At 45.6% G+C, this 14652-nt stretch overlaps 1 protein-coding gene across 5 annotated transcripts in view; it reads right to left on the minus strand.

Annotated features, from left to right (window-relative positions):
* SLC25A22 (solute carrier family 25 member 22) overlaps window positions 1–14652 on the minus strand; it is a 52851-nt gene that overhangs the window by 9959 nt on the left and 28240 nt on the right. For 3 of the 5 annotated variants that reach the window (XM_071558738.1, XM_071558741.1, XM_071558740.1), the window contains exons 4-5: window positions 11780–11835; window positions 6084–6174 (exon numbers count right to left, since the gene is read on the minus strand). In XM_071558738.1, the coding sequence (XP_071414839.1) occupies window positions 6084–6174; window positions 11780–11835 (147 nt within the window). Of the gene's footprint in view, window positions 1–5501; window positions 5605–6083; window positions 6175–11779; window positions 11836–12519; window positions 12543–14652 lie in introns of those variants that run through there. The other 2 variants (XM_071558743.1, XM_071558742.1) reach the window with 2 other exon arrangements.

The following is a 14652-nucleotide window of genomic DNA, read 5'->3' on the forward strand; positions in this document are numbered from 1 at the left end:
CCAAGTGTTTTTTTCCAATATGAATGACTGTGAAATGAATAACGGACAGGGTAACACCACTGAGCATGTTGAACACAATCCTTGTTTTGTCCCAAGACGTGCCTGGAATGGTGACAAGTGTGATGCTCCTCTCATGGGTGCATTTACTTTTTGGATGACCTTTGTGCCAACAGCTGTAATTCCCACAGTCTCTGTGCTAAATAAAAGAGCCCTCCCCCATCAGCTATCCCTGAACAGGCACAGTGAGACTATCAGCTCTTAACTGTCTCTTTCTCCCACACCTACAATGAGTTGGATGAGGGTTGCCTACATTAAAGAAGTGTCTGGGCATCCAGCGGATAACTCCAGGAGAGGCTGCCTTGGCCCACAAGGCCAGAGAAAGACCAAAGCACAATGTGTGCAGGGTGATTCAGCAGCTCAGCACCAGGACGAGCAGCAGCAGCATCCCTCCTTTCTAAATCAAGAGTCTCACTTTACAGCCTGTCCGTGAGCGTTCTGCAGCTCAAGGATCAACCAGGTCATGCAATGGATACTTAAACAGATGCCACAGAAGAGATGGTCCAAGTATTTTAGAAGAACCTAAAAGAAGAGCAGATGAAGGAAAGAGACTTGGGAAGATGTATCAGCTGGGAAGGCAACAGAGAACAAGCTCCAGTCTCCACATCTGCACCAGACTGAAGGAAAAGTGCCTTGCCTCTCTCAGAATTACAATTGGCTATTTCTCTTCCCTGAGCAAAGCTACAAGGCAGGGGGAAGCAAAAAGGAAGAAAATTTGCTAGCATCAGCAAAGGCACAATTAAGTCAGTCATGCTGGTCTTCCTAGGGATGTGAGCTGCTAAGACAGCAGATTGCCAGGCTTTGCTTCAGAACAGCAAACAAAGGTCAAGATTAAAGAGGACAGGAGAAATAAAGGAATAACACACCTTGGAGAAGAACAGCAGGAAACTCATCCAGGCACACTAGAGTTTTTATGAGCAACAAACTGCTTATGTAAGAAGGCATGAAACACTTCTTGCTGTAGCCAAGGCAGAATATTTGACCAAGAAGCTGAAAAATGAACAAAACTTGGCAAACATGCCAAACAAAACAGCTGTCTGGTATTCAACACTTCAGAGATAAACACGAAAACCTGTAGGACACTTTAAATGGACTGATTTTTATGAAGTGTTTAACATGCAGATTGAAAGAGAACATAAACCTTAGGCATACTTACATCAATCAAAGAGGCCTCGCACACTGGCCACCCAAAAAACAGTGATGTACTTCAAATGCTGGTGTACTACTGATCTAACTCGCTTCCTTAGCTTCATACCCAAGAGTTTTACACTCAAGTGCTTCACTTAACCTGGTGACTCCTCTTCTCATGTCCTGTGTTTGGACAATGAAGCCACTACTATTTTAAAAGCAGGTGTGAGATTATAAAACTCTGAACATATCTGCTTCAGAAAACCACAGGAAAAAAAAATCCCACCTGTTCCTGATGCCTTAGGACTTTTTTGTATATATGTATATATTTTTATATATTTGTATATATTTGTAGATTTTTATATAACTGTATAAGTTTCTGACATTTGAAGTAACAGCTAACAGTTTCTACTTCTGTGCTACATTCTTGACTTTCTCTCTCAAGGGTGAGATACCAGCCAGAACATCTTGCTTGAGACCTATGTACTGGAACTAGAATAATAAGATACCATTTCAGTCAAAACAAGAAAGAAGGCCCAGAAACCTTGGAGAAATTCTAATAAGGGAAAGTGGCATGAAGATGATGATGGATAAAGTAAAGGGTCTTGAGACCTCCAACTCAATTCCAAGGAGGTGTGTCAAGGGGCAGATCTGAAGGAGGTTCTGGGGGTGGTACCATGGTGGCATGAGGGTGGATGATTCCTGGGTTGGAAGTTATGGTAATTAAGTAGTGTTACAAATTTGTATAACTCCTATAGCCTAGATCTATAGACTATCTGCACCTACATACACCGTGTGTCTCTATATACTCTGTACATATGAAAGCTTTCAGTGGGGGTGCTGGCTGGTGCCTGTATGTACCAGGTACCTGAAAATATTTCTTAAACTGCTCTTTATTGTCCTCATGTTAATGTTGTCTCAGTTTTTTTCCTGAATTTCAGGCAACATTTCCAGCAGCCTGAAGTCTGGAAGTTTCCCCTCTCTGTCATACCTTGCCTTCCCCAGCCATAGAGAGACTCTTCCCCACAGAGTGGGGGACCTTGCCTGAAGACTCTTCTGTGGGTCACCTCTTCTTTTTCCCCTGGGAACTGTTGAGGCTCTTAGGTCAAAATCATCACAGGAAAATATTTGACCCTTGTTGCCTTTCTCAGTCATGGTTATGGGATGTCCTTCAGGTTTTTCAGTATCTTGGTTTCCCTCCTTTTCTCCATGGCATAACAAGTGTGTTTTAGGCACTCACACAACTCACTCAGGCCTCTCATGTTCCTAAACGACCAGGACAGCTTGGGGGGAGGACCAACTCAGTTTTGTTTTCTCATCAAACAAGAAGCCGTATTTTGGCTGTCATAATGGTCTTGACATCAAAATAGAAACTGGAAAAAAGAAGTGGGAATCAAGCTCCCCAGCCTGTCAGCACACATCCTTCCTGCACCAAAGCAAGGGGAGAAGCACCGAGCTAGTCCCAGTGTGGAGAGAGCTGCAGGAACAGACATATCCACACACAAGGAGACAGATGCACCAACAAGGGCATGACATCCCATGTGAGAATCTGCTGTCCCAATACTCCATATCTAGCAGCATCCAAGTACACAGCCAGGGAAAAGGCAGTCCAGCACAAACCTGCAATAACAACTCCCAAAATACTCTTCCAGCAATTTGTAGCCAGGAGCTTCCTACACCACAGGTGCTGTTTTCAGTCTGGCCTTTCAAAAACAGGCTTTATGCCACTTTTTTATGCTAGCAGTTTAAAAGCAATTTCAACAATAAGTTTTTCACAGGATAAAAATAAATAATTTCATATACACTGGAAGTTGTGTAATAGAAGACTATTTTGAGTCATGCTTGATTTGCCACAATGTCTCTGGTCCACCCTTGCACATGGAGGTATATTTTAATACTACATATTTTAATCAGCAAATACTGATAGAACATGCACATTTTATCAGAGAAGGATCACCATCTCATGCAACATACTGCAAGCAAGACAAGTGCTAGATGCTTAGCAACAAAGGGCATTCAGTGTCAAAGAGATAAGACTTTGCAGCTTTGAGTCAGAAAAGCACCAGAACATCCTTTGGAATACTCTGAATGTACAGCAGGTAGTCTGGATTGTGCAAAATTGACTTTGGTGGAGCTGAACCAAGATCATGCTGGCCCACCATGAAAAACCAGCACCCAGCCTTACACTGAGCCAACTTCCCCAGGTGTGCTTTACCCAGTTTAATGCTTTGACTGATGCAATTGCATACCAAGAAATAAAACCACATTCACATGTCATGCAGCAGCTTGGATCTTCACCTTTCTAACCCCAAGCTGTTTTGTTTTTCATAGCTAGGCTTTGACTGGAGTTGTGAAATAGGTGCCCCAGCTTTGCACACTCTGTTTTGTCCTGAGTAGGAGAGGCCTTTGAATTCCAGCACTGCTCATCCTGCCCCATCTTACAAAGACAACTGGGGAGAATGATGCAGAATCATCTCAAGGGAGAAAGCTGCAGACTGTGAGCAGCTTGGAAAGAGAGAGCAAGAGCAAGGCAAGCCCTTGGGGTCACACAGCTTTGTGACTCAATGAAACAGCCCCTTGCCATTGCTCCTATTTGCTGCATGTGATACACATGGGAAAAGATCGTGTGAGCAGCTAAAGGCAAGATAGCATGCACTCCCTGCAGCATGGCCAGGCACAACCCCTTCAGAAGGTTACATACTCCCATCCTCAGGCCTTGGATTTCCTTAGCTTGGAGGAAAGGGATCCCATGATAAGCAGCTGCCCTGCACTTTCTAGAGGGCCTTATCATCCGTGGTAATGTCATGGCCTTTTCTATCACCCTCTACTCCCTATGCACTAAGCAAGGCGACAACTGCCACATTCATAGCCTATACCAGCCACAGACAACCTGCAAGGCATTTTCTTTCCCATCACATCTTGGAGTGACATTCCTAGTTAGAAACACCTTAAACCATCTACGACAGCAGTAGTAAGGCTCTGCCTCTCTGTCCAGCTTATGCTGGCTACCTTCATGAGCAGAGCTGACCAGATTCCTCTCATCCAAACTCCCCATGGTGGTTGAATGAGACGAGTGACCCCAATGCCACATGCTGCCTAGCTCTTGTCTCCTAACTGTGGTCCAACCTCTATGTGCTCCAAAGGAAGTAAAAATACTCTTGTGTTGAGACACAAAGGCTCCCCACTGCCTGCGTGGTATTGTGTTCCTGCTCCAGCTCACTGCAGTGCCAGTCCCATCAGTACATATGGTTTAGGAGAACAGGATGTCTTGCTCTCAGAATATCTCTCTAGTTCTGATTCAAGTGCAGCCCATCATCCCTGTTATGTGTGGACCAGCCAGGAACCCAAAAGTCAGACTGGAAGGGGTCTCAGTGAAGACCTCAGCTGCATCCCACTTACCCAAAGTCCTGCTCTAAGCTGGACTCAGCACTGAGGCAGACACATACACTTGTCCTCTGAGAAAGTCTACGTCTCATGGTGCAGGACACTGACCAACAGGCATGCCACATTTTAATGGATGAAATATCACAGCAGTGATTGCCCTCACAGAATGCCAAATACGTTGCAATGCTAGTCTGATTTCTTCTGTGGGCCATTCTCTTAGTAATAGTACAAGGTGTGGCAGCTTGGCACTCCACTGTCCCGCCTGTACCACCTACTAAGCCCCCATTTGGCAGGAGGTGGTGAAGAGCTGTGCTGCTGTCTACTGCAGTACACCAAGGTGTGTCGTGCTGTCTGTGACAGAGGTCAGACCCATTGCTTGGCAGGAGTGAGGAGCAATGAGTACATTATCACCTCCCACTGTCTGAGAACAGAAGAGACACTATTTGAAGAGACAGAAAATCACAAAGAGCTGTGAGCCGATGAGTCACACAGACATATGTTAGCTGATACTTTAAAAGACTCCAGAACAACAACAACAAAAAAGGGTACATAAAAAACAGATCCTCAACCTGTGTCAGTCCACAGTCTCCACTGAAGTTGAGCCACTGATCTGCAGCAGCCAAGACTGACATGGTGTGTTTCAGGAAGCTGTTAAGCCAACTAATGGTGCCAGAGCTCTGCAGTTTCAGTGAGGCTCCACCCCATAACTGTTCATGGGAAGAGTCAGGATCATATCCCAAGCAGGTTATTTTCCAGCTACCGTCACTTGAGGACTGGAGATAGTGTTCTTCTCTGTCTCTGGAGAAAGGTCTCTCTGTCTGAAGGGAGACACAAGTGTTCTCCAAATTGCAAGGGAAATATCTTGGTTAAAACAGCATTAAATATTCAGGGCCCAGCCCCTTTCAACTGCTCAGCTTGCATCTTTTACTCACATTCAATTCACATGAACCACCCTCCACTTGCAAGCTGAACAGATAGTTTTATTCCTTCAGCATTTATATGCAGGTCAGCAGCTTGGTAATGCTTCAAGTGCCCTTTGCCAATTCTGATTCACCACCTCTCTGAAACTGTTTTCAAGATACAAAAGGAGAAAAGGGATACTAAGTTTGGGGTCTACAGAACTTGACTTGCCATCTATTCGAGGAAGAATGAGCATAAGAGCATCCAATAGGATGCTGAGGACAAGGGTCCACCCAGCAGCTGTTTGAGCAATGATCATGCGGTTCCTCTCAACTATTTAGTCTACAAATTTTGGATCTGCTAACCTTGGCTTAAGTCTGGGACTATTTTTAGAAGCTTGAATAAAGAGCAGTGACACAGTGGAGTGCTTTATGCTTCCCATTTTAGACACTATATCCTTAGCCTGAATGTAATCACCAGCTGAGCTGTTCAAGGTCAACTCATATTTCAGTCATTCCACTACGCCATTCCACTTTTGCCCTGATGTCTCACCAGAGGTGTTCCAAAAGCTGATGTCTTTTAAGGTGACCACAAAAGTTAAACTCCCTACTCACCCGTCTTTGGAGAGGTGATGCCGGAAGAAGTCATTGGCTGCCAGTTTGATAGCCTTTTCTGGTGTCACCAGAGTCAGATTCACTGCAGCCCCTGGGTAAGGAAAAAAGGAAAAGCCCATTGGAGAATGAGAATAAAGGAATTATTAACTGGGTCTTTCAGGAATGTGTTGTAACTCCTGCTCACAACTAAGGACAGATGAAGGAGAGTTCCTAGTGCATCAAATGGATTTAAAAATATGAAACATCAGAGAAAATTAATAGGATTTCTGCCTCCAAACACCTTGGGTTGTGAAAATATCCCAGATGTGTTTCTACTCCATTTGCAATATGTATTTTGTAATTTCTTTAGCTTTATTACTATCTCCCACCATGTATATGTGCATCCTCTTCTTTCATCCAAGGATGGAATTCTATGAATTCAGAAGAATGCAGATCAAAACTTCCCAAGAGGAGTACACGTTGGATTAAAAACCAATCTCAACCCCTTTGCAAGTATTTTGTGATGCTGAGAGGCAAAAGACCCCCTGCCCTACCTTCTCACTAGTGTCCTTACTCCCTCCCCAGAAAACACCAGAGCACTTTGCTTACCAGGAAGCCCAGAAAATGCAGAGCCACTGAAAGACCTGGAGGCTGATTAAAGTCACCTGGTTCATCTGTACAGAAGTCAGCCAGCTCTAGACCCTTAGAATAAAGTGGCTTCCCTTGTACATCACCACTTGGTGTCAACTCCCAGAACAGCCACCATTGAAGTGGCTTGTTGTCCACCATAAGCTGCAGCCTCCAGAAATTCCCCTTTAAGCTCTATGGTAAGGCTTGCTGGGGGACCTGGGGTGTAAACAAGCCTTGGCTCCCCTCCTGACTCCCATACCACCCATTAGAGTGCCCTTTTGTCAGAAGCAACAATTGCAAATCCCTGTATTGTGCCTGCCACAATGTGTGGCCTGGCTGGCTGCTCTGGGCTGTGAACACCGGCATTAGTGCAACACAGTGGCTGGGGGGCAGCTGCCAGGCTGTCCTGGGGCAAATGGGGTGAGGGAAGGGCCAGTCCCTTCCCATCATACTGGGGTTTGCACCATTAGATTAGCACTCCAGAATATTCTCATTCATTTAAATCTTACAGCTCAAGAAGTTCTCCACTGGATAACCTGAAGCTCTCCTTCCCTCTGCACTGAAGCATACTAAACTCTAAGCCCTTCGACAGAGCTTGAGACTTGCTAATGGCCTATGAACACCTTTGCAAGAACAAACACAAATACAGGCATTTATGCTTGCAGTTGAGATTTTAAAAACTTGTCCCAAAGATTTGCTTTCTGAAGAAAATCATCCAGAGAATTCTGCACCCCCAGTTGACTCCACTGAGCTAATGTGGTTCAGTTTCAGAACCTTTGAACACAAGTTGACAAGCGCTGTAAGGGCTCAGAACACCTAACGAAAGGCAACTCGCTCTGTTCCTCAGGATGGACTCTCCTCCCTTCAAAAATGGACAGACACAAGTTTAGGGGGACCTTTTTCAGATTAGGAAGCTAAGTCGCAACTGGGACTTCTGGGACAAGTACAGCTGGGACCAGGACACAGGAATCCTTGACTTGGCATTCTCTGCTCAAAAGACACATCTCTACCATGCAGGAAATTGCAGCAAGAAAAGATACAGACTTTGCTGCACAGGGCTGGGCAGTCCAACACACCTTCTGCCCTTTCAACTCCTCTCCTCAGATTTTGCAGAAAACACAGCGTAACACTACCTCGTAGCAAGCCAAGACAATGGACTCATTCCACACTGGCCATGACATTCAACAAGTGCCATCATCTTTTACACAAGACAAATAAACTAGCAGGGATTAGGTGGCCCCATCGCACTCCTGGGGTTTTGCAAACTTTTGGTGCACCCCTGACTGCGCTGCTGCAGTTTGATGTTCTTCCTGCACCATCATGTCCTACCCGCCATGGCTCTTGCATGTGATGAGAAGCCACAGAGACAGGACCCTCATGCTCTACCTCCATCTTTTAATGTCAGTCATATCAGGATCTACAAAACAAATCCACAGAGCGTAATTTTGAAGTGGAAGTGGCTGCTCATGAAGTGTTTCCTCAAAATACCAAGTTGAAGACAACTTCAACCCCACTCCCAATGGCTAGAAAGTATATCTGTACACTGACATGCAGCATGAATAACTATTTCCTTGGGAAAAAAGGCAAGAAAAAAGCATAAACCAGCTACACTAACACCAGTGTAAAGGGTTTACTGAAAGAAAGAAAACAAACTCCAAACCATTAAGCAAGAAAGGTATATGAGAAGTATGCCTTCATGTGTTGACCTCCTCCAGGAAACAAGAGGCTTTCACAGAAATTTCTCCTTCAATTGCAAATAAAGCCTAGGGTAAAACCACGCAATATACAGAAAAAAAGTTAATGAACCTGGGTTTTCTCCTACATCTTTTATATTTTCAGTAAAGCTGCTTAGCAGAGGATGGATAATCCCTGTCCTCAAAAATCCATAACAGCTTCAGTTCACTGAAGGAGGTGAAATTAATACTTCAGCTGCTGGCTGTATGCTTTCCACATAATTTTCTATCTTTTTACAAAATCTCACAGCTCTTTAATTCTACCAATGCCAATGAGTATTTCCCTAATTAAAGCCAACTTTGGCCTATAGGCAATGCTACATGTACCAGAAGAAAAGACAGACAAACAGAATGGAAAAATAAATAGCAATCATTAAAAACCATTTTGAAAATACGTAATGAAGCACTACAAAGAACAAAATCAACTAGGGGCAAAACTAGTTCTTTGCCAACCGAACTTGTAAGCGTCCTTTTCTCACCAAGCTTTGGGTCTTTTTATTAAAACACCCTTCTCATGGAAGCCCTTACGCACCATCAGCAACCTACACAACAGGGGGATTGAGTCATCCCCAGTGCAGCACTGGGACACGTGGGAGATATTATTAGCAGAGGCCAGGGAAGGCTGCCACACTACTACAACTAAACTGCAGCAACTCTCCAAATGTCATCTACAACAAACAGCACTTCCCCAGCCTGATCTAGGCCTTTGGCTCCTGCCAGCAAGACTAAACAGCTGGTCTTCAAACAGCAGTGGAATTATCCAGGACATGTGTTGGGATCTTTAGATGGCTTCTGGATAGATTGTAGCAGGGAGCTGAGAGAGCACCTCTCCAAGGTCCCTTGCCACTGATGCCCATGGGGACCAGGAGCCCATAGGCACTATGGATTCATTCAGTCTGTATCATGTCTGAAGGCAGTACACCATCATTCCTTGAGAACAGACAGGGCTGGACAGCTACACCCAGCTTTGAGGCACTGCTGCTACATAGTTATGGGAAAAATATTAAGGAAAAAACCCTTTTGTTCCTGCCTCAAACAAAACCAAGAACTTGAGAGAAATGTTGTGATTGCCTTATACATCACACAGTTTGCTATGGGCTACTCATACAAAGAGCAAGGACTGTCTGCCCACACACAGCCCTTAAGAGATGATTTGCATCCTACAAGCTCAAGCCTTTTTCCTGTCTGCACTGTGGAGTTTTGAATCACATGTGAAGGAGCCCTGAAGTCACACAGTGGGAATGGCTGTACCCAAACAGACCCCTTCTGTTCTCCAACTGAGGCCAAGTGATCTGTGGGGACAACTGATGTGCTTGTGACTCCTCCATGGGGAACAGCAGCTGCCATTTTAGTACATTATCATATAATCCTCCCAATTTCAGCTTAAAGGCTACAAATAAGAGCTTGTGAATCATTCAGCAAATTCTGCTGAGGAACTGGGACAGATGGAGGGAGAGGAACCAATCCCACCATCTGATTTCCATCTTTCCCTGTCCACAAGGCTGAGATATCTCTTTACCTTCTTTCCAGAAAAGTACTCACACATTCTTCATGAAGCTAGGATGTATTTTACCCACCAAGCCTCTCCCTTAGAGTGAGGGAAGGGCTCTTAATGTCAGCTCACAGAACTGAAGCACAGGACTCACAATTGCACCCTGACCATGACAAAATATCTATGTATTTCTGGAAGGAACGGGAGCTATTCACAAAAGACCTCTCCAACCCAGCTCCCCATTTAATAGTCAGAGGTGACAAGTGAATTCAAGCCACTGTCGGCTCTCTGAACAGAGGAAGGGACACGGACTAAGCTGACCAGATTCTTCATAGCTGGGAAAAGCAAGAGGTACACAAAACCTTCTATACCCTTCAAGATTTCTGCATGGCAGTGACAAGTGGCCTGGAGATGCACATCCCCTCCACCACTCTATGCCTTACAGGACTAAGCTGTCTCTCTCAAAAGCCCTAATGAGTCCTACAGTCTCTCCTGTAGGTTTCCCTGAACAGTTTCTTCCTTCTGCTCCCCAGCAAGCAGCCTGCCACTGCATATTTACAGTTAAAGTTAATGCAGGCTCCATTCCTGGCTAGGAACACAGAAGCAGCCAGCTTCTGGAAAAAATCAAAGGGAAACACGTCACTGCTAGCACTGAGGATGGAGCCTGCCAGGGTTCCTTGGGTTTATTTGTCTTGTTGCCTGAACCCAGAAAAGCCGAGGCAAAGCAGCCAATCTATCCCCGTGATCCAACACACTCCCCTGAAACGCCCACCAGCAAGTTGGGCAAGAGACGCTGCCTGAACAGCCAGTGCCTGCTCCCAGGTCAGCCAGCCACAGTGTTTGTGTTTCCTTAGGAGCTTTGGAAGAAGCAGCAAGGGACACTACACATGCCAATAGCAAGACGCCAAGCACCTCCACACTTCCGCTTGGAAGAACAAAGAGCAAGGACCCACTTAATTATAGTGGTACTTTAATCAGGCTTTATCAGTGAATGAGTGCCACAAAGAATGCTAAGTGCCTCAGATAAGAACTGCATATGAAGGCAATTGACTATCAGTATATAAAATGAACCAGACTTCAGTCAACTAAGCCAGTTGGATTGTGCTGAAAGTCAAGAAGGTATTCCACATTTTCCTCTGCTACAAATAAAGTCAGAGTCTAACCTGCTCTTCACCACTCCTGAAAATCTTCAAAAACTTTCAAGGATTTTGTGTGTAAGTTATAAAAGGTAACATGTTAGCTGAGGAATTCGTTTCTGCAACAGACAGCATAAGCCAAGGAGCCAGGAGATTTCCAGCAGGTCAGCACACAATGACTGAACAGCTGAAGCTCCACCATGAGCCAGACGCTGAGTTTCTTACCACCCCAAGGGAGTTTTGTTCTGGGGCCAGGTGGGTTTTTTTAATTGCCATTTTGGCATGCCTGAGAGACAGCAAGCCTGACCATGCTGGTGGTGGGCTTTGACATAAATTCAATCACCAGCTGCAGAGTAAGATACTTCAAGGGCTGGTTTGCTACTGATCCTCTGGCAAAAGTCACTGGGCCCAAGCTAGAAAACAAATACACAGAGTCCTGAAACAAAGTCCAGCCGCTTAACTAAAACTGCTAGTACAGATCAACTTCAGTAAATGGTAAGGCTTAACACCAAAACAGTCATGGGGAGGACTCTAGCCCTCAATGATGGGTATCTGAGCAGACAACTGCATGGAGAAGGTTATTTTCAGAAACAGCTGCACTGTTCAACCTTTTAGGATATTGCTAGGTTATTGCTTTATATGCCAGAGAATAGAGCTTTTCCTCCCACTTACGCACCAGTGCTTCCTACGCAAAAGCTGTGCTGTGTCTGACTCAGCTTTACTTACCTCTGTACATGCCAAAGTAGCCTTCCGACCGAATTGTTTTAATGAGGCAGTCAGACCTGCAAACAAAACGGTGAGATGAACCACAGAAGCACAAAGGCGGGTGAGAACAGAGAAAAACAAAGCAAATTTCTTGGAATGGTTTCTAATTACATTCTGTCAGCAAAACCCTGAGCTGAGATGGGAACTGTGCCAGCCTCTGAATGTGCCATTGTGGAGGCCTGAGTCCACTGTCAACCCCTAATTCACCGGGGCTTTCAAACCCCTGGGTCACCCCGCACGCCCTGTCTGCTTTCTAGAAACACAAAAGGGAAAAGTGTCACTGCAAGGGCTGTTTTATCCAGGGTGCCCTGTAGCAAACATGCATGAGATGCTCCAACAAGCAGATTCCCATGTATGCATTTTTAAATCTAGCTCTGGAAGGGACATAAGGGGGCCAAACCCCCTCATGCTGGCTTGTTTGACTTAGTCCACAAAATTCAACACAAGGCACACAAACCCTACATGACCTGAACACTCAGTCATCTGTGGCCTCCCATGCAGATTAAAGCACTTACTTTTAACACATCAGGTCCCAGAGCAGGTAGCCAGCACTCAGGGTCTTGCTCTGGGCAAAGGGTGGCAGGGTGCCATGCTGCAAGGGGAAAACTGTCACCTTTCATGTTGCAAATACATTTACTGCAAATGGGAAAACTCTGCAGAGTGCTGGAATGGCTCAAAGGCTTTAAGGCACAGACACACGCCTATCAAATCCATAGGCACAGTTCAGGAAGGCAGCACAGATCCCCAGGCAGAGTTTCACTCTCTGGACCACAGTTGCACAAAGCCTGGATGCTGGCGGAAGGTGGCTTTAGGGTCTTTGGGAAGGGACAGGTACTTCTGTGACCACAGGAGAAGTGAGAGGTGCAAATGTATGCATACATACATAACTTAAGGAACAAAAGGCTCTTCTAGGGAGTAATAAGGGAAGTGTGGCTGATAAAAACAGGAATTCATTTTTAAGAGCTCTGGCAACACAAGGACTAAACTTTATCTCCCTCCCTGTAGTAGTGCTGAGGTGGAAGAGGAGGAAATACACAGTACCCTTAAGAGTTTTATGTCCCAGCTTGGGTCAACACTGTTCCAGGGTACCCTACATCCTGCATTACTGCCAGTCACAGCAACAAGTTGCCCTTCTCTGCTGGAACTCCTCACATCCTTTGCAATCCCATCTTTCACACACCCCACTTCAGCCCCTGCAGCTTGCACATACACTTCTTCTTTGGAGCAGCCCCTCCAACATATTTGCAAGCCCCAGAAGCCTTGGTGCACCTTTCTTCTATCCCTCCAATCAAGTTCTTCCACAGCAGTGCTGGAGGTAAGGCATTTTTTCTTGAGCCAGTGGTGCTGCTTTGTACAAGCTGCGTCTGGAGGAGAGTGGGAAGAGCTGCTCCCCATTGTGTTCATGCAGCCCTGCTGCCTCACCATAAGGCTTGCACATCACTTCCAGCCCCTCAAGCTGCAGCAGAATGAGATGCAACCAAGGCCATGCCCAGCTCTTTTCTCTTCCTGGAAAAAGGGAGTCAACAGCCAACTAAAATGATACATTAACATACCTGGGGCAGCACAGCCCAAAAGCCCAGCTATCTCCAGCTCTCAGGACTGCTTCAAGGTGTCTTTGGCTCTTTCATGTAAAAAGTTCCCCTCATGCTAAAGGTCTCTTGAGCCAAGCAGAACCAAGGCATGCTGTCTTAAAGTAAGATAGCCAAAATTTTAAATGAACTTGCTGCCTTCCTGGGTGTTCAGCAGACACTTTTGAAATCTGGTATCGATAGGTATGCAGTATTTCCAGAAAAACACGACCCTGAACTGGGGAGCCTATGTTAGAAAACCTCATCCTTTCCCCTTCTTGGAAGGAGCGAGCTCAATTATGTGTTCCTTAACAGTGCCTCATCCCACAGCAATTCTTGGCTGTGGAGCAGGTCTGCGCTCAACCGCTGGAGATTAAAAGCATCTCTTCCTAGTGACCACCTCTCCAGGCATGCAGTCCCAAGGGGAACCCACAATTTCCCTATCCTGCCCAAATTCCCATTGCTGTCACCTGTCAGGTCAGGGGATAAGTAATCCTCAGGGAGGAGAAGCAATCTGCAGCAGGAGTAGGACACAAGCAAAAGCTGAGGCAAGGCAAGATGCGAAGATGCATCCTGCCAACTAGCCTGGCCAAACAAACAAAAGCAGGTAGCAGAGAGCATGGGAACTGTCAAGGGAAGCACCAGAGCCTACAGCCTAAGCTCATGCATCATGACATGTCATCAGCTACAGCAAGAAGGCACAGAGACTAAAACCATCAACATACAGAGCATTTCCTTCCTACTCCCATTCTGCCTCAAATTCTAAACAAAGTGGCAGGGGGACACGACAGGCCTCATCAGTTCCATCCCAGTCCCTTCTTCCCCCTCAGTGACACCAGTACTTTTGGAAAACTAAGGCCTGTCTCTGGTTCCTAGGATAAACCATCTTGTGCTGAGTGAGATGTGCATTCCCACAGCAGATGCACAACCTTAAGAGTCTGACAAAAACTCCAGGTGAATTTGGTGGGCTGGATATACTCATGCCTTCTTTTCCTACAGCCTACAGCATTTGGGGTAACTATGGCACAAGTCAACCAGTGATGCTTCAAAAGTTCCACATGTAGCACTCTGTACTGGGACTGCTTCCTCTTTTTAAAACTGATGGAGCAAAGGAAGGCTCTCCAATACCAGAGCAATGGAAATTTAAGAGAGGCAGAAATTCCCCCATGCACATGACTGCGGCTCAGCAGAGAATCAAACAGAGCTCCTTGTGTTTTGGTCCTGGACTCTGACAGCAGTGAACAATCTGCTCCCAAGCAAGAGATA

This window comes from Pithys albifrons, chromosome 6 (genome assembly GCF_047495875.1).
Source record: "Pithys albifrons albifrons isolate INPA30051 chromosome 6, PitAlb_v1, whole genome shotgun sequence".
Lineage (NCBI taxonomy): Eukaryota > Metazoa > Chordata > Aves > Passeriformes > Thamnophilidae > Pithys > Pithys albifrons.